The following is an 18,956-nucleotide window of genomic DNA, read 5'->3' as shown; positions in this document are numbered from 1 at the left end:
CCCTGCTGCTGTCTGAACTTACAAGATAGCATGCTGACACACTCTCTGCTCCCCAAAACACACTGTCTCTCCCCCACATACACACAACACACTCCCTGTCACACTCCGCCCCCCCTTTTGAAAAACACGGTGCAGCCACTTGCACACTGGGATAGCTACCACAATGCACTGCTCTCTGTGGTGTGCAAGAGCTGCTAATGTGGCCATGCCAGTGAGCTTCAAGCTGACAGTGTAAACACAAGGCAGCGCTTCCCCTGCTGCTGTCTCTGAGGGCTGGTTTAATTCCCGGCGCTCTACGTCTGCAAGTGTAGCCATACCCTGAGTACATTTCCCAGACCTGAAGAAGAGCTCTGTGTAAACTTAAAAGCTTGCGTCTCTTACCAACAGAAGTTGACCCAAAAAACGATATTACCTCATCCATCTTGTCTCTCTAGACAACTCTAAGGCATTTGACTTGGTATCACATGACATTTTGATTAAAAAAGTAGAATGATAAAATTAACATGGCATGGATTAAAAGCTTGATAAATCTCAAAATGTAATTGTAAATGGGGAATTATCACTGAGCAGGTGTGTTGCTAGTGGGGTCTCAGTGATCGGTTCTTGGTCCTGTGCTATTTAACTGTTTTTATCAATGACCTGGAAGAAAACATAGAACCATCCCTGATTAAGTTTGCAGATGACACCAATATTGGGAGAGTGGTAAATTATCAAGGGAACGAGTCACTGATTCAGAGTGATCTGGCTCGCTTGGTAAGCAGGGAGGAAGCAAACAATATGTGTTTTAATATGACTAAATGTAAAGCTATACATGTTGGAACAAAGAATGTAGTCTATATTCCAAGGACTTTATCCGAGAAAACAGTGACTTTAAAAAAGATTTGGGGAAATGAACACGAGCTCCCAGTGGGACGTTTTGGCCAAAAGGACTAATGCGATCCTTGGATGCAAAACCACTGTGATCATCTAGTTTGCCTCCTGCATAACACAGGCCATAACATTTTACCCAGTTTATGCTGCAATGGAGGGAATTATGTTTCCTACTACATAACTGAGCACTATTAGGCACAATAACTTGTGGCTGAAGTAGGCCATACCTTTGATAAAGACATCCAGTCATTGAATTAAAGACTCCAGCTGAGGATGCATTGACCGCTTTACTTGGTAAACTGTTCCAGGGATAAAACACCCGCACTATTAAAAAGGTTGGTCTTATTTTGCACCTTTGTCCATTCAAACACTAACTTGCAATGATGATTTACTGCAACAACCAAAACAATTTTAAAAACCCAACATAAAATAGTATTTTTCCTTTGTCGATTGTGCTGACAATCAAATGCATCTGTTCATGGCAATGTTAAATTATGTCTACATTCATCATAGAAGCAAGAAAAAAGAAAACAAGAACATAAATTGAGTAACCATTTTGATTTTCAAAAGTACTCACTATTAAGGATGAAATCCTGGCCCCGCTGAAGTTAATGAAAGATTTGCCATTGACCTGAGTGGGTCAGGGATTCACACTGTATATTCTCCCCTATAGAAGGAATGTGTATGGTTGAGTCAGTATTGGCCAATATGCCGTTCATGAATGGTTTGGTGGCCCCTTCACTGTCTATAGGATTTAAGTTGTAATTAAAATTCCTTTTCTGGCCTTGCTGCTGGTGAAGAAGACCTCCCAGATGGAACCCAGTGCAGACCTGTCTGAATATAATTATGGGCAGAAGCAGTAGCTCTAAAAGATAATATATTGCTGTCATTTGACTCAATAGAGATTAACTCTGAAGCCTAATGACAATGAGTTAAATGTCAACATTTTACAATGCTTTACATTTTCCTAAACAACACATAAAATTTCAGCTTTGCAGACCAGCTCAGGAAGGGCTTTGAGGATGTGGTAGGGAAAGGTGCAGAGATGTTGACTGGAGAAGCTGTCAGGAGGTTAGAGTCAAATGGAGTGGAGGAGGGATGGGAGGAGTCAAGTGGCCCCTATTGTAGTTCTTTGGGGATGATTTCGGGTTAGGGATGTAAGGAAAAGAAGTATCACATCAGTAAGTGTAGATGCAGGCTCACAGAAGGTTATCCAGATCTCAGAGAGATGGCAGTGATCTTCTTTTTGATGCAGTGGGTATTCCAGAGGGAGTAATAGATAAAGAGTGTGGCTCATATTTCCTGTAGATTCCCTGGAATCTATACAAATCAGGGGATATCTGTGAAGCGGAGTGGCAAACAAAGTGTATGACTCTGATGGAAACTGCACCAGGGGATCCCAACCAGTCTTCCCTTCCCAAGTAACTTCCAGCCTGGGATTCAGCAGTCCAGGCTGGCACAGAGCGGTGTGCCTGCAAGAATGATTAATCTGTCCCATATTGTTTTTGTACTCAGGAAACAGTTTATTGGCTTCTAAAGGTGGCACTCCTTTGCCTATCCTTAAAATAGAATCCAACTGATTTCAGTTGATGACGTTACGTCTGAGACTGGGCAAGTCACTGAGATGTAACTCAGGAGCTGGCCCCATCTATCACCTGTCAGAGTGTTACTGTTTAAATACAACTGACTAATTATACTAACTCAGCATTTATCCCTCCTCCCCTGCCCTCTCCTCACCTCTCTGAATTGAGGGAATATGAGCCTCCTGGCTTTGCTGATGGCCTGAGCCGACGTCACAGAAGTCATGACTTTTGGGTGAAACTGGGCATTTTGTTTGTTTTATCTGATTGATTGATTGATTGATAGATAATTCTCCTAAAGCAGAATCTACACTGTTTGGTTAAAGAAAATGTCCAACATTAGCTATCACCTCATTTACGATAACACACATCAAGAGCTTGTATGAAGTCTTAAAGAGACAAATTTCATGGGGAGGCCTCCTTTTTCTCAAGTTAGTATCAAAATGTGCAGGGCCCCAGTGTGAATTTTCTAGCGGTTAAAGAAAGCATGATATACAACACTGATATACAATAGCACAGTGTATGGCTTTTGTGTTCAACTTTGTGCATAAAAAAGTGACTCATTAGCAAAAAAGCTTGTTTCAGCATAACATTATTTTGCATGAAGACATTACTTTTTATTGCTTCAGAAGAGATGAAAAGCAGACCCCGTTAGGGAACAAATGGCAGTGCAAGATGTTTGCACATAAAGGTACAATTTGTCCTCTTAGAACAAATACAGAACTTGCTAGTGCCACCTACTGGTGGAAAGGTATAACTGACTATAGCTCTTGCCACAGCAAATGCTGAAATTGTTAAAACCAGCTCTTTGAATTGCAAATTATTGTTCTTAATTTTCATAGTACTAAAAAATGGTATAAATGGAAAAACTACGGGCCAAATTTCCCCCTCATGAAGGAAAACCCGCAGAAGGAGGAAACCCCAATGTGGCTGCCCTTGAGGAATTTCTCCTGCCTTGTTTTGTCGGGATGTTGCAGGCGGGGGGTCGGGGGGAGAAAGGGCAGGATCCCCTGAGAGGAAGAGGCCCTGGGTCCAGCCCCAATTTCATGAGTATTCATGGCCCTCCATACAATTTCCACACCCAGATGTGGCCCTCGGGCCAAAATGTTTGCCCACCACTGTTCTAGATGGAGGTTGCTGTGTTTATTTTCATAACTAGGGCTACTATAATGTTTTTCTGAATTTTCTGAAAAAGTGGGAGCACTTGGATGGGACACAATCTAAATGAGGAAGGAAAGGAATTTGGAATCATCATACTCTTTCATTTGAAAACCTCTTCCTTTCTTATTAATCATATTATCTGATTGTGAAAATAGGGGGAGGGAGTTCTGTTAGTTGTGTCACCCCTTGATGATGAAACTATTGTTAGGTATCGGTTTTCTTGCTAATCAGGGGAAGTTCTACACAATGAGTCAGATCATAACTGATGTCCACAGCTGCTATATAAACAGGGCTATCTGAGAGACATGTATGTAGCAGCTATAGAATAAGCAGTGTTAGTGTAACAAGGCACAGAAGTGACAATAGGAATGAAGACCCTTCTGCTTCTGCTGTTATTATATGTAGCATCCTCCTCTGCTTTTCCTTTGGCTCCAGAGACAAAAGATGAAGACAAAAACGTCCAGTTTGTGGAGGTAAATATTTACTATGAATTTCAGACACTCTAAATTAAATGGCAAGAAGGAGCCTTCTTATCAGTTTTACAAAATTTTACCTTATAATTGTCAAACTGCAGTTGTATTTCTTATGTTTTAGAAACAGTCCTGATGTTAAGAGGTATCAAGTTGCAGAAGTTTTAAGGGAAATATTTCCCTTTGGCAGCAGTTTAGTTTTGTCTGAATTATGATAATGACTGTCAGAAACGATATAATAAAGTAATAAAATACTACAGAAACATGGCATTAATTATGTTATCTAGCAACCAGATTGTGTTGATCTATAAAAATGTACGCCCCAATTCAGCAAGGTACTTAACTCTGTACCTAACTTTAAGCTCATAAATAGTCTCATTGTCAGGCTTCTAAATCCATATTTGGTTGATAAATAGATGGCTTCAAAAGTGCTGAGCATCCAGAATCCTCCATTGGTTTCACTGAGAATCATAACTGAGTAGTGGCGGAGGGACAGATCTTATTAGCCTTTACTGATTTGAGCAGCCCCGGAGAAGTCAATTGGATTACTCATATAATAAAGGGCTGTGGGAAGACGTTGCAATATACCAATTTAGAGTAAATAACTGAAGAGTAAATTTTAGATTTTTAAAGATACATTTTGCAAAAGCTTTCATTGTAAAACAGGAAATCTAGAGGTCAGTAGGAAAACTATACTATATTATCTCTTACTGTTTAAATAAATCCCTGCAGAAAGCGATCTGTCTTGACTCCTGGAAAACACAGACCCCAGGCACATGGGTGTAATATTGTAAATGTTTAAACTGTTTTGCATGACTTAATGAATACAAATGACCCAAAGCTCTGCTCTTGTTTTTGTCAGACTTATCTACGAAATTTCTACAAGCTTGAAACAGACAAGGAGTCTCTCTTTAAGAATAAAAACATTGACCCTGTAACTGAAAAACTCAAGGAAATGCAGGCATTCTTTGGGCTGAAGGTGACTGGGAAACCAGATGTTGACACTTTGGAGGTGATGAAGAAGCCCAGGTGTGGTGTACCTGATATTGGTCAGTATGTCCTCACTGATGGGAATCCAAAATGGGAAAGAAAGAATCTGACGTACAGGTAACATTTTTCTAAAGAATTTATTGAGCAAAAGAGTTAAGGCCAAAATTTTCATATGATTTGCCAAAAGTTCCAAAGTTAGACACTTAATTCCATATTTAGGCACCAAGATTAAAAAGTGTTCTGTTTTTAAAGGGAGTATGCAACCAACGTTAAAGTCTGTGGGAGTTGTAAATACTCAGAATTTGACAATCAAGTCACTTAATATGCTGCCAAAATGTGGCTTTAAGGTGTCTAACTTTAGGCACCAAATTTGAAATATTTTTGCCTAAACCAATATATTCTACATAAACTACAAGTGTAGATACCAAAATGTGTATCTTACTTTATGGGTTATTTTAGGATTGTGAACTACACACCAGATATGAATCCAGCAGATGTGGACAAAGCAATCCAAAAGGCGTTTAAACTTTGGAGCAACGTGTCACCACTAACATTCAAAAGGATCTATGATGGCAATGCAGATATAATGATGTCTTTTGAAACTGGAGGTAAGAACGTTATACAAATACAAATATTAGCCATCATCAGTTATAGAAGAGCTTTGCAATAAGAATTAAGTTAATTATCCTTTTTTATTTTTAGATCATCGTGACAATTCTCCCTTTGATGGACCTAATGGACTCCTGGCTCATGCCTTTCAGCCTGGCAATGGTATAGGTGGAGATGTCCACTTTGATGAGGAGGAAAATTGGACAAAAGGCTCAAATGGTAGGAGATTCATTACTACCCCTGTTTATACAGGATCACATTGTGCAATCTTTGCTCACGCTAAGTTGTAACTTAGGCTCAGACCCACAAAAGACTGGGTTATAGGATATTCTGACTCTCTTTCAATCTCCCCTGTTGAAGATGATCCACTGTGTATAAATAATTAAATATTAATTGGGTGAGAGGGTGAAGGAGCATGACTACAGTCCAGTGGTTCAGGCACTCACCACAGAGGTGGGAAGCCCATGTTCAAATCCCTTCTCATCAGGCAGAGGAGGGAATTGAATCAGCATCTTTCACCTCCTGAGTGAATGCCCTAATCACAGGGATAAAACTTCTCTGGGAAGATTCTGCCTCCTCCTCTCTCGCTGGCCATTTTGTGTGGCATTAGGCATGTTCTGAGCACATCTACTGGATTGGCCCCCACAGACTGGATTGGTGGAGGAACACCTAGTTTCACCTGTTTAAGGATCATGCTTGGGGCTTAGATGTGAAACAAGTGTCTGGGCACCTGCCTGAGGCAGTACTGTGCCTGCCCAGAGGTAGAAACATTGGCTGTCCGGGGGACTTTTACAGTGAAAATCTAGGTGCTGGGGGAACTTAGGTGCCTACAGAGTTAAGTGGCAGCTGAACAGGGATTTTGAGGATCCTAGTGACATTTAGATTTCTAAAGTGGGAATTAGGCACCTAAGTCCTTACATGGACCTGAGCCTTACTCCACGAGCTGTTCCTTTGATGTCAGGTATTACCCTGTGTGAATGAGGGTAGCCGAATCTGGCACTCTGACTGGTTTTTCCTCCCTCGCTTCTTCAACAAACGTATCTGAGGGAAACGACTCTGTAGGATGACATGTTTTGGTGAGGTTCAGATTGGGTTGTTTCAGTCTGGCACGTTTTATGATGGGTTTTGCGAAAGAAATTGTGGTGCTTAGAAAAGTTAGTTTTCTTTGGCAGCGAGGAAACATCAGTCCATGCTGAAATTATCACAAACTCTTCAGGACAGGGACAGTGCCTTTCTGTGCCCAGGACGAGCACAATGGGTTTGATACTGACTGGGGTCTTTGGGGACCACTGCAATTCTCCTCTCATATGTTTTCATGTAAATAAGGAATAATTTTATTAAAGTCAGTGACTCTCCATTTATTTCAATGGAATTATTCCTGATTTACAGCAGTCTAAGAAGGAAATTTGGGGCATTTTTTGAAGGGTTGGGGGGTTACAATAAGGGCAAAGGAAGCAGTGACTGGGGCCTGATTGGTCTGTATGTCCATATAAAAAATCTTCTCTTTCTACATTTCTTCATATTATTTTTGCAGAATTACTGAAAGAATCATGAGTGTCTCTAATGTGCTTTGGGCTGGCATGTATAGGTATTTCCTACTTAGACAGATGTATTATAGATTCAAACACAGTTCACTTATATTAAATGTACATTTTTTTTTAATTCCTCAGGATACAACTTGTTCTTTGTCGCTGCCCATGAACTTGGTCATTCACTGGGTCTGTCTCATTCTACTGATCCTGGTGCCCTGATGTACCCCACCTATTCCTACACTGAGCCGAAGGAATTTCATCTTCCTCAGGATGACATTAACGGCATTCAAAAGGTCTATGGTAAGAAAAATAAATGTTTAGTCATATGCTGGGTTATGCAGAATGCTGATTAGCCAATAATACATGTGTATTTTACGAAACATTCTACTAATTCTAGAAACATTCTAGTGTTGCTGCACAGAGCAATTCCAGTTTTGCTGAGCTCCTGTTAACTAGAGGTGTGCAATGGCCCTGAAGGTGGTTTCACTGAAGTTCAGCTCCTCTGCATGCCCATTCTTGCAGACTTTAGTAGTTAGAGCCTCACCTCTGCTGAGTTTAGGAGCGTTACAGACCTGAAGTTACCTAGTAGAACCCTGATTAATGACCACCAGCACAGTTTTTCAGGAGAAGGTTTTGTGTGTCCACCAAGTCCTTCATAACGTTGGTTTTCAGCTGTATTTCTCCATATTATACAATGCCAATTTTTCTTTAATCTTCATGCAGGACAGTCAGATAACCCCATTCAACCAACCGGACCCACAACGCCAGTAACTTGTGACCGCAAATTGACTTTTGATGCCGTCGCTACCATGCGTGGAGAACTGCTGTTCTTTAAGGGCAGGTAACAGCAAAGAACTTCTGAGTTACTTCTTTGAACTGCAGTACTTAAAAGGAAACAATATTTCAGATCATTTAATTCCCATGAGACATGAGGAGAAACAGTAATTTAGAAATGTAGCGCTAACAATAAAAATCACATACAAAAGGAGGACCAAATTCTCTGACGATGGGTGCCTAGCTTTACCTAACATTTCTCTCAGGCATGACAAAATGCTTTAGCTGTTTCCAAAGTGGCTGCATCAAATGGTGAGATGGCTATAGGGCACCAACCATTGTACTGTAGTTTCTAAGGAATTCTAATTCTTTTCAATGGGAACTCTGACCCAGATTCTGCTATACGCAGCTCTGATCAGAGGAGAGGAACTTAAATGTTTGTGGTCTACTGGCTAAGGCTGGTGAAGGTAAGTCAGGACTGCCCCCTAGATTCTATTCCAACTACTCTGCCGCTGTAATCAGTGGAATGATAGGTTTGTTACCACTCTACATTCAGTTAAAAAGAGGGCAGCTGCAAACTCATGTTTTGCAATTGGTATGTTTATGTGACACACTGGGACACTCCTTTGTCATGACCCCACCACATTGTAGCTCATTGGCAGGGATAGAACCTGTGCCCTCCGGCACCAAAACTACTAAAAGATTAGCTCTAGTAGGTATCAGTCATAGCAGACTCAATTCCTCACTGTGGATCAAACTCTAAAGGGAGACAGAATTAGACACACTTCACCTTTGTATTACATTTATGGCATGTGCAGGAACAGTTTATAATATGCCAATTTTATTTAAACCAGGTATTTCTGGCGCAAGCATCCTCAGATGACAGAGGTCGACCTCAATTTCATTTCTTTATTCTGGCCAAATCTGCCATCTGGAATTCAAGCTGCTTATGAAAATGTTGAAAGGGATCAAGTTTTTCTTTTTAAAGGTAATGGAATCCAAAATGTGTTAGTTCTTCTGACATATGAATTTACTGGGAATACTTTGCTCCACAGAACGTGCAATTCTCCTTAGATGACACTGCATGAAACAACTCAAATGTTCAAATTACAAAAGCCCCCAAAATGTGTGAATAGCGAAATTAAAGGTCGCTTATCTATTTAATGTAAATGTTCTGAAAAGCAAGATATGAAAATGGCTTCACTTTTCTGTCAAATCCAGTTTTATCATAGGAAATAACATATGGCTATTAAGAAGAACTTTGACTAGATTCAAAATCTGCTGTGGACTAGATCACTAGCGGCCTTGAATTAATACACTAATGATCAGTATTAAGTCAAAGAACTAGCAGCTGTTTTGAAAAGCATTCAGCAGAGTATTGGTTAATTATTGATGACACATCCGAAGGTCTGCCAGGCACCTTTGGAACACAGGGAACAAAAGACCTCCAGAGATCTTAGAATCTAGGTGAAGACAGGACATACAGATGGGGGTAATTACTGGAGGTAGTTAAAAAATGAAAACCTATGTATGTGAAAAATTTAAAAACTGTTTCTCTTTGGAAGTGTTTAAGAGAGATCACTTTTGGTAAGCAAACATTTTAAGAAGCATTTCAATACTATTTGTGTTACAAATTTTGATAAGAATATCAAAAGGGATACAAAATTTTCCACCCAAAATGTTGCTAATGCTGACACTCGTTTGTGAAAAGTTTTGTTTTCATAAATAGGCCGTTTGTTGATGAAAATAACTGTCTGTTCAAAATAGTTCAACCAGCTCTTGTAACTATATACTGAAGTGGAGAGAGGGAGAGAGAGAAAAGAACAGGGTTATCTACATAAGATCACCTAATCATTTAGATAAGACATATGCTCTTATTAATAGTTAAATTTCTGTATATACATCTAACTATTTAGACATGTATACGCCTCCATCACCAAAGTATCTGAACACAACCCAAGTATTGTTAATCTTCTGCATCCCAGTAAACAATTCTTGGTGGATTACTTAACAATTTGTAGAATTCAAGGAGTCTTCTCCCAAAATGTATAAAGTGTATAAGTGTACGGGAAGGGTTCTTCTTGGACTCATTGCTCCAAGGTCTAATTCAGAAATATGAAGGACATCTCCTCTGGGCTTTACACTATGTTTAAAATACAACGATCAGTGCCATTCCTTATTTTACTGGAAGTAAAGGGGAGAATGAAATCTCAGCTGTACATGTCTGTTGAAAATGAAGTTGCTTTGTTATCATCATTGTAATGAAAGTACTAAGCCAGAAGCCATGATCAGATGTTGTTTAGTATGAGCAGAAGCTGCTGGTGAAAACTTTAATTCTATTTTTTCTTCGCAGAGAACAAGTATTGGGTCCTCAGTGGGTATGACTTAGTGTATAACCGCCCAAAAAGCATCTATGACTTTGGCTTCCCAAAAAATGTTAAGAGAATTAATGCAGCTTTCAGTGATGAGAATACAGGGAAAACATACTTCTTTGTAAGTGACAAGTACTGGAGGTAAGATTTAATGTTCAACAGACTTAAGATATATTTCTCTCTTTAGGCTTGGAGGGTTAATATGGAAACATAAAATAGCTCCAGCAGCAGCGGAGAAGTAAGCCCTGGAGGGGTACTGGGGTGCCTGAGAGCAGTCCCCAGCCTGTGTCCCTGCCTGCTGGGGCACGCTGCACAGAGCTACCCCAGACTGAACCCCACAGAAGCCCAGACTGAACCGCTCTGGCCTGGGCTTCTGTTTCCAGCCCCCCACAGTTGCTGCTCCCTAAGGGCTCTGCCAGCCCCCGAGCTGGGTTCCCTGCCTGGGCAGCTCTTACCAGTTGCGAGCAGCCAGCACCCTGCACTGCCCAGCTCTGGCTTCCAGCCTCTGACCAGGCCCCAGGGCAGTGCCACGGAGGGGGCAGGGCCTTGAGGCAATTTTCTGTTTGGCCCACCTCAGCCCCTCCACTGGGAGCTGGTGCCACCCTTGCATAATATAACAGTAAACCCCTCAAAGATACAGAAGACTTTTAATTAATAAATTATATATCTGTTGAGCAGTTGACACTAAGACAAATATGATTTCAGAGTTACACATACAGGGCTTCTGCTTCCCCGTGCTGGAGCTCCACTTTCCCAGGAAACACTGATTGGCTAGGATGTGGTGGCCAAAGCTGTATATAGGCAAGAAGAGTTTTATTCCTTTGGGGCAGCCTTGCAAAACTGTCCAGCAAACTCACCAGCTCAGTCTCTAGCTTATCTTTACCACACATGCAGTTCCTGCCTGTCCCTGCCCATTCAGCCAAAACTCCTGTACACGTGCACACACACACTCCTGAGGTGAAAGCTCAATGGAAGTTTTGCCACTGAGTTCAATGGGGCCAGAATTTCCACCTCTAGACTCTCTCATATGCACGCAAACCTGAAAACATAATAGCAAGGATTTTAAGAGTTCAGTTAGTTTAGCTCATTCTTAATGGATTTTCTACCAAGAATAGACTCATTTATGTGTCAGGGTTTGTTTTCGACTTTTTAAATGTCATTTATTTACCATACATTATAAATATATTTCTTCTGTTCAGATACGATGAAAACAGTCGGTCCATGGATCAGGGTTATCCAAAGAAGATAATCAATGACTTCCGAGGAATTAGCAAAAAAATTGATGCTGCTTTCCAGCATGGTAGTAAGTAAAACAAACCTTTAAAAACAGTTTACTATGCTAGAATATTTGTGCTTCTCTAGGTTGAAGAAATCTTTTAAAAGACAATCATTATTCATATTTTCACTACTGTACTAAGATCAGAAATTAACACAAATGAATATGTAGGTACTGTCAATGTTATATTTTGCTTTATAGAAATATTTGTTGGAAAACATTTCACCTATAAAATATAACATTCAATTTATTTTTATTTCTAGGATATATCTATTTCTTCCAAGGAACAAGACAGTTCCAGTTTGATCCTAACATCAAGAGAGTTGTCAGTGTCATGAAAAGCAATAGCTGGTTTAATTGCTGATTAATTCCATTGATTTCCTTCTTGCGTGTTGCAATTGTTTTATATGCAGTGTTATTAATCTATTAATAGATCTTAAAAAATCAAAAAAATTGTACTGTTCTCTGGCCTGATCCTCTGGGAGTTCTGTCTGAATAACTACAGAATGTTATAGTACTGTCATGATGTAAATTATTGTATTATTATAGGCTGGACTTTCAATTACCCATAAAGTATATTATATTTGTCCTACCACTTCCTGTGTCTTGTGATCATTGCCACTTCTCAAGAGCTACACTCTGCTCCCAAGCACAAGCTGAGTAAATGGACTGTGCACAAGGAAATTACACGGAGTCTTAAGGTATAAAAATCTTCCCCCAACTCAAAAGCAGAGAATGGAGCAGCCACATTGCTCTAGGCTGCATTACCATCCATGGCCCACTGGAAAATTTCTGTGGAGCCAATATATCCCCTCTCTCATCAATCCATTAGTCATACTCAAACCTCTCCCCTTCCCAGCCCACCCAAGACCCAGATTTCTCTCCATGGCCATCTGCTGAGCTCTGCTTCTCTGAACTTTATAGCATCCTTTTTGTCCTACAGTGGAGCTGCATTACTCCTTCTACATTCAGGAAGATTTACAGCTCAGAATTAATTCCTAAGAGAATCCACATTTTAAAACTAGAAAACAAAATGGCAACATAACTGGAGAGCTTGATGCTGTATAGCCACCTACATATTACACATTCATCCATTCATTTTCCAGTTAAGGTGAAACAGAGATGTGCAAAGGCATGAAAGGGAGAACCAGTAGCTTAAACTTGATTCAGTTGGAGAGCATATCAGTGATGGGATTTAAGCACTGGACAGACATAAAGCAATAGGAGGAGAAGATTCCACAGAAAAGTCACAAAAGTAGCCAATTCAGGCAAACCAAGTGGCCCAGAGCCTAATTCTACAATACTGGGCTACAGAAGATGTTTCTGTGATATAGTTGCCCTCAAAACTGCATATGTAATTTTTAAAATGGGAGAGTAATGAATAACAGATGATGAATAAATAGTTAATATTCTTGTTTACATGCATACTTTTCTTTGCATGCACTATGAGTATTCATAAAAAGAGTAGCCGTTCCTCCTGGATAGGAGTGAAATCTTGCACAAGAACGCTAGCAAATAAATAACAAATGGTTGAAATTAGAGCTGACTGGAAAATAGGAGCTTTTTCCAAGTGCAAATTTCTTCTCTTTGTTTTGGTCAAAAAACTGTGAATTTGTAGCCAAAAGCCACTTTCTGTGAAAAATCGCTTTCCATTAAAAATGTTATGTAATTGAAAGGCCAGTTTTCCATTGAAAAATAGTTTAGATGGAAGTTTTCGACCCGCCTTAGTGAAAATGAACAGTCACTCAGCATTTGAGGGAACACTCACTGAATTTGCAGTATTTTACCAGTTCTACTTATAAACATAAGACATGTAGGAATTACTACACCAAATCAAAGTAGTGATTCATGTCTCATTTATGGAATAAGTTGCACATAAGATGAATTTCTTCCTAATTTCAGGCAGCTTGGGACTGCCATATGTCCTGAAGCATGAGGGCTATATTTTTTTAAAATACATTGTAAAAATGGATGTTCTTCTTCCTTTGAGAACAGTACTGTTAAGTGAGTAAAACATAGATTGGTTAAGCAGCTTTATTTACTCAGCTATCTATAGTATGTTTCTCAAGGATTTTTCGAGTTTCACATTAAAAGAATTCTCATAGATTTACATGTTTTCATTAATCAAAATAGAATTTAGAAATAAAAAAGAAATTACAGAAATCAAAACAAAGATAGTGATCTGCAAGTGTGTAAAAATATTAATGAATTAATTTAACATAGTATGTAAAAACTTATCAAACTGCAATAAATTAAAGCCCTTTATCACAAAGATGTAAATTTATTTTAATCCTATTTCTCTCCTGTCTTGAGGAGTTGATTTAGGTCTAACTATGGATCCTTAATAGAGATCTTTATCAATTTGCAAATCAACAAATATTATAAAAAAATCTCATTAACGATTAAACCAAAAGTTATTTTAAAAACTCAGAAATGTAAACTGTTACTTGCTTACTAAAGTATCAACTCAGTTCAAAATTGCCTTACTTTCTGGATTTCAAACACAAATACCACACATTAACCCAAGTACATATTTAATGACTGATTTATCTTATACTATATTTTTCCATATTAATTTCCATCTTGTTTTATGCACCCTAATATTTTATTTAATTTTTTGGCCACTGCTTCACACTAAGAAGAGGATATTGAACTGCCAGTACTGCTGGCCAGGGATCAAATCCTGGCCTCACTGAAGTCAATAACAAAACTTCCACTGATTTTAGTAGAACCAGGATTTCAGAATCTATCTGTGTGTGGAATTATTTATTCCAATGCAGGATACTTTGTCAACAGTTAATTCTTTATGCTACTTTGTACTGATTCACAATTACTTTCATCTGCCACTTTGCTGCCTGTTTTTCTAGCATTGAAAAGTCCTTCTCACATGCCTGACAGTCTTTTCTAAGGTTTCAGAGTAACAGCCGTGTTAGTCTGTATTCGCAAAAAGAAAAGGAGTACTTGTGGCAGCTTAGAGACTAACCAATTTATTAGAGCATAAGCTTTCGTGAGCTACAGCTCACTTCCTCAGATGCATATCGTGGAAACTGCAGCAGGCTTTATATATACACAGAGAATATGAAACAATACCTCCTCCCACCCCACTGTCCTGCTGGGGTGGGAGGAGGTATTGTTTCATATTCTCTGTGTATATATAAAGCCTGCTGCAGTTTCCACGATATGCATCTGAGGAAGTGAGCTGTAGCTCACGAAAGCTTATGCTCTAAGCTATTACCAGCAGGACAGTGGGGTGGGAGGAGGTATTGTTTCATATTCTCTGTGTATATATAAAGCCTGCTGCAGTTTCCACGATATGCATCTGAGGAAGTGAGCTGTAGCTCATGAAAGCTTATGCTCTAATAAATTGGTTAGTCTCTAAGGTGCCACAAGTACTCCTTTTCTTTTAGTCTTTTCTAAATAATTTTGTGCAAGTTCTACCAAATCACTAGCACACCCACCCTTTCCAGATCATTAATAAAGAAAACTCACGGGTCCTACTATGGAATTTCAGGCACCCCTCTGCTAACCTTTCCATGTTGAAAATTAACCATTTATTCTTACTCTTTGTTGTCTGTCTTAGTCAAATCTAACCCATGACAGTACTTTAACTCACAGCCACTGACTACTTCAATAACTCAAAAAAAGAGGAGTTCTTGTGGCACCTTAGGGTATGTCTACACTACGGAATAAGGTCGAATTTATAGAAGTCGGTTTTTTAGAAATCGGTTTTATATATTCGAGTGTGTGTGTCCCCACAGAAAATGCTCTAAGTGCATTAAGTGCATTAACTCGGCGGAGCACTTCCACAGTACCGAGGCTAGAGTCGACTTCCGGAGCGTTGCACTGTGGGTAGCTATCCCACAGTTCCCGCAGTCTCCGCTGCCCATTGGAATTCTGGGTTGAGATCCCAATGCCTGATGGGGCTAAAACATTGTTGCGGGTGGTTCTGGGTACATATCGTCAGGCCCCCGTTCCCTCCCTCCCTCCGTGAAAGCAAGGGCAGACAATCATTTCGCGCCTTTTTTCCTGAGTTACCTGTGCAGACACCATACCACTGCAAGCATGGAGCCCACTCAGGTAACCGTCACCCTATGTCTCCTGGGTGCTGGCAGACGCGGTACGGCATTGCTACACAGTAGCAGCAACCCCTTGCCTTGTGGCAGCAGACGGTACAGTACGACTGGTAGCCGTCATCGTCATGTCCGAGGTGCTCCTGGCCACGTCGGCTGGGAGCGCCTGGGCAGACATGGGCGCAGGGACTAAATTTGGAGTGACTTGACCAGGTCATTCTCTTTAGTCCTGCAGTCAGTCCTATTGAACCGTCTTATGGTGAGCGGGCAGGCGATACGGACTGCTAGCAGTCGTACTGTACCATCTTCTGCCGAGCAGCCATGAGATGTGGATGGCATGCAGTCCTTCTGCACCGTCTGCTGCCAGCCAAAGATGTAAAAGATAGATGGAGTGGATCAAAACAAGAAATAGACCAGATTTGTTTTGTACTCATTTGCCTCCTCCCCTGTCTAGGGGACTCATTCCTCTAGATCACACTGCAGTCACTCACAGAGAAGGTGCAGCGAGGTAAATCTAGCCATGTATCAATCAGAGGCCAGGCTAACCTCCTTGTTCCAATAACAACGATAACTTAGGTGCACCATTTCTTATTGGAACCCTCCATGCAGTCCTGCCTGAAATACTCTTTGATGTACAGGCACCCCCTTTGTTGATTTTAGCTCCCTGAAGCCAACCCTGTAAGCCGTGTTGTCAGTCGCCCCTCCCTCCATCAGAGCAACGGCAGACAATCGTTCCGCGCCTTTTTTCTGTGCAGATGCCATACCAAGGCAAGCATGGAGGCCGCTCAGCTCACTTTGGCAATTAGGAGCACATTAAACACCACACGCATTATCCAGCAGTATATGCAGCACCAGAACCTGGCAAAGTGATACCAGGCGAGGAGGCGACGTCAGCGCGGTCACGTGAGTGATCAGGACATGGACACAGATTTCTCTGAAAGCATGGGCCCTGCCAATGCATGCATCATGGTGCTAATGGGGCAGGTTCATGCTGTGGAATGCCGATTCTGGGCTCGGGAAACAAGTACAGACTGGTGGGACCGCATAGTGTTGCAGGTCTGGGACGATTCCCAGTGGCTGCGAAACTTTCGCATACGTAAGGGCACTTTCATGGAACTTTGTGACTTGCTTTCCCCTGCCCTGATGCGCATGAATACCAAGATGAGAGCAGCCCTCACAGTTGAGAAACGAGTGGTGATAGCCCTGTGGAAGCTTGCAACGCCAGACAGCTACCGGTCAGTTGGGAATCAACTTGGAGTGGGCAAATCTACTGTGGGGGCTGCTGTGATGCAAGTAGCCCACGCAATCAAAGATCTGCTGATATCAAGGGTAGTGATCCTGGGAAATGTGCAGGTCATAGTGGATGGCTTTGCTGCAATGGGATTCCCTAACTGTGGTGGGGCTATAGACGGAACCCATATCCCTATCTTGGCACCGGAGCACCAAGCCGCCGAGTACATAAACCGCAAGGGGTACTTTTCGATAGTGCTGCAAGCTCTGGTGGATCACAAGGGATGTTTCACCAACATCAACGTGGGATGGCCGGGAAAGGTGCATGATGCTCGCATCTTCAGGAACTCTGGTCTGTTTCAAAAGCTGCAGGAAGGGACTTTATTCCCAGACCAGAAAATAACTGTTGGGGATGTTGAAATGCCTATATGTATCCTTGGGGACCCAGCCTACCCCTTAATGCCATGGCTCATGAAGCCATACACAGGCAGCCTGGACAGTAGTCAGGAGCTGTTCAACTACAGGCTGAGCAACTGCAGAATAGTCGTAGAATGTGCATTTGGATGTTTAAAGGCGCGCTGGCGCAGTTTACTGACTCGCTTAGACCTCAGCGAAACCAATATTCCCACTGTTATTACTGCTTGCTGTGTGCTCCACAATATCTGTGAGAGTAAGGGGGAGACGTTTATGGCGGGGTGGGAGGTTGAGGCAAATCGCCTGGCTGCTGGTTATGCACAGCCAGACACCAGGGCGGTTAGAAGAGCACAGGAGGGCACGGTACGCATCAGAGAAGCTTTGAAAACCAGTTTCATGACTGGCCAGGCTACGGTGTGAAAGTTCTGTTTGTTTCTCCTTGATGAAACCCCCCGCCCCTTGGTTCACTCTACTTCCCTGTAAGCTAACCACCCGCCTCTCCTCCCTTCAATCATCGCTTGCAGAGGCAATAAAGTCATTGTTGCTTCACATTCATGCATTCTTTATTCATTCATCACACAAATAGGGGGATGACTACCAAGGTAGCCCAGGAGGGGTGGTGGAGGAGGGAAGGAAAATGCCACACAGCACTTTAAGCACAGCACTTTAAAAGTTTACAACTTTAAAATTTATTGAATGACAGCCTTCTTTTTTTTGGGCAATCCTCTGTGGTGGAGTGGCTGGTTGGCCGGAGGCCCCCCCACCACGTTCTTGGGCATCTGGGTGTGGAGGCTATGGAACTTGGGGAGGAGGGCGGTTGGTTACAGAGGGGCAGCAGTGGCAGTCTGTGCTCCAGCTGCCTTTGCTGCAGCTCAACCATACACTGGAGCATACTGGTTTGGTCCTGCAGCAGCCTCAGCATTGAATCCTGCCTCCTCTCATCACGCTGCTGCCACACTTGAGCTTCAGCCCTGTCTTCAGCCCGCCACTTACTCTCTTCAGCCCGCCACCTCTCCTCCCGGTCATTTTGTGCTTTCCTGCACTCTGACATTATTTGCCTCCATGCATTCGTCTGTGCTCTGTCAGTGTGGGAGGACAGCATGAGCTCGGAGAACATTTCATCACGAGTGCGTTTTTTTTTCTTTCTAAGCTTCACTAGCCTCTGGGAAGGAGAAGATCCTGTGATCATTGAAACACATGCAGCTGGTGGAGAAAAAAAAAGGGACAGCGGTATTTAAAAAGACACATTTTATAAAACAGTCGCTACACTCTTTCAGGGTAAACCTTGCTGTTAACATTACATACATAGCACATGTGCTTTCGTTACAAGGTCGCATTTTGCCTCCTCCCACCGCATGACTACCCCCTCAACCTTCCCCCCTCCCTGTGGCTAACAGCGGGGAACATTTCTGTTTAGCCACAGGCAAACAGCCCAGCAGGAATGGGCTCCTCTGAGTGTCCCCTGAAGAAAAGCACTCTATTTCAACCAGGTGACCATGAATTATATCTCACTCTCCTGAGGATAACACAGAGAGATAAAGAATGGATGTTGTTTGAATGCCAGCAAACATACACTGCAATGCTGTGTTCTACAATGTTTCCCGAGTA

The 18,956-nt window shown here is 41.6% G+C and overlaps 1 protein-coding gene across 1 annotated transcript; it reads left to right on the top strand.

The window, feature by feature from the left end:
• The first annotated feature begins 3,860 nt into the window (after positions 1-3,860).
• Positions 3,861-12,244, top strand: LOC140909302 (interstitial collagenase-like). The gene is made up of 10 exons (XM_073338295.1): positions 3,861-4,084; positions 4,944-5,188; positions 5,531-5,679; positions 5,774-5,899; positions 7,351-7,512; positions 7,936-8,053; positions 8,841-8,974; positions 10,340-10,499; positions 11,558-11,661; positions 11,898-12,244. Exons 1-10 carry the CDS (start codon positions 3,980-3,982, stop codon positions 11,996-11,998), a joined length of 1,404 nt encoding a protein of 467 aa, XP_073194396.1. The 5' UTR covers positions 3,861-3,979; the 3' UTR covers positions 11,999-12,244.
• Positions 12,245-18,956: the final 6,712 nt, after the last annotated feature.

Source organism: Lepidochelys kempii, chromosome 1 (genome assembly GCF_965140265.1).
Source record: "Lepidochelys kempii isolate rLepKem1 chromosome 1, rLepKem1.hap2, whole genome shotgun sequence".
Lineage (NCBI taxonomy): Eukaryota > Metazoa > Chordata > Testudines > Cheloniidae > Lepidochelys > Lepidochelys kempii.
The sequence above is the reverse complement of the archived record's forward strand: the minus strand, read 5'-3'. Positions and strand labels throughout refer to the sequence as shown.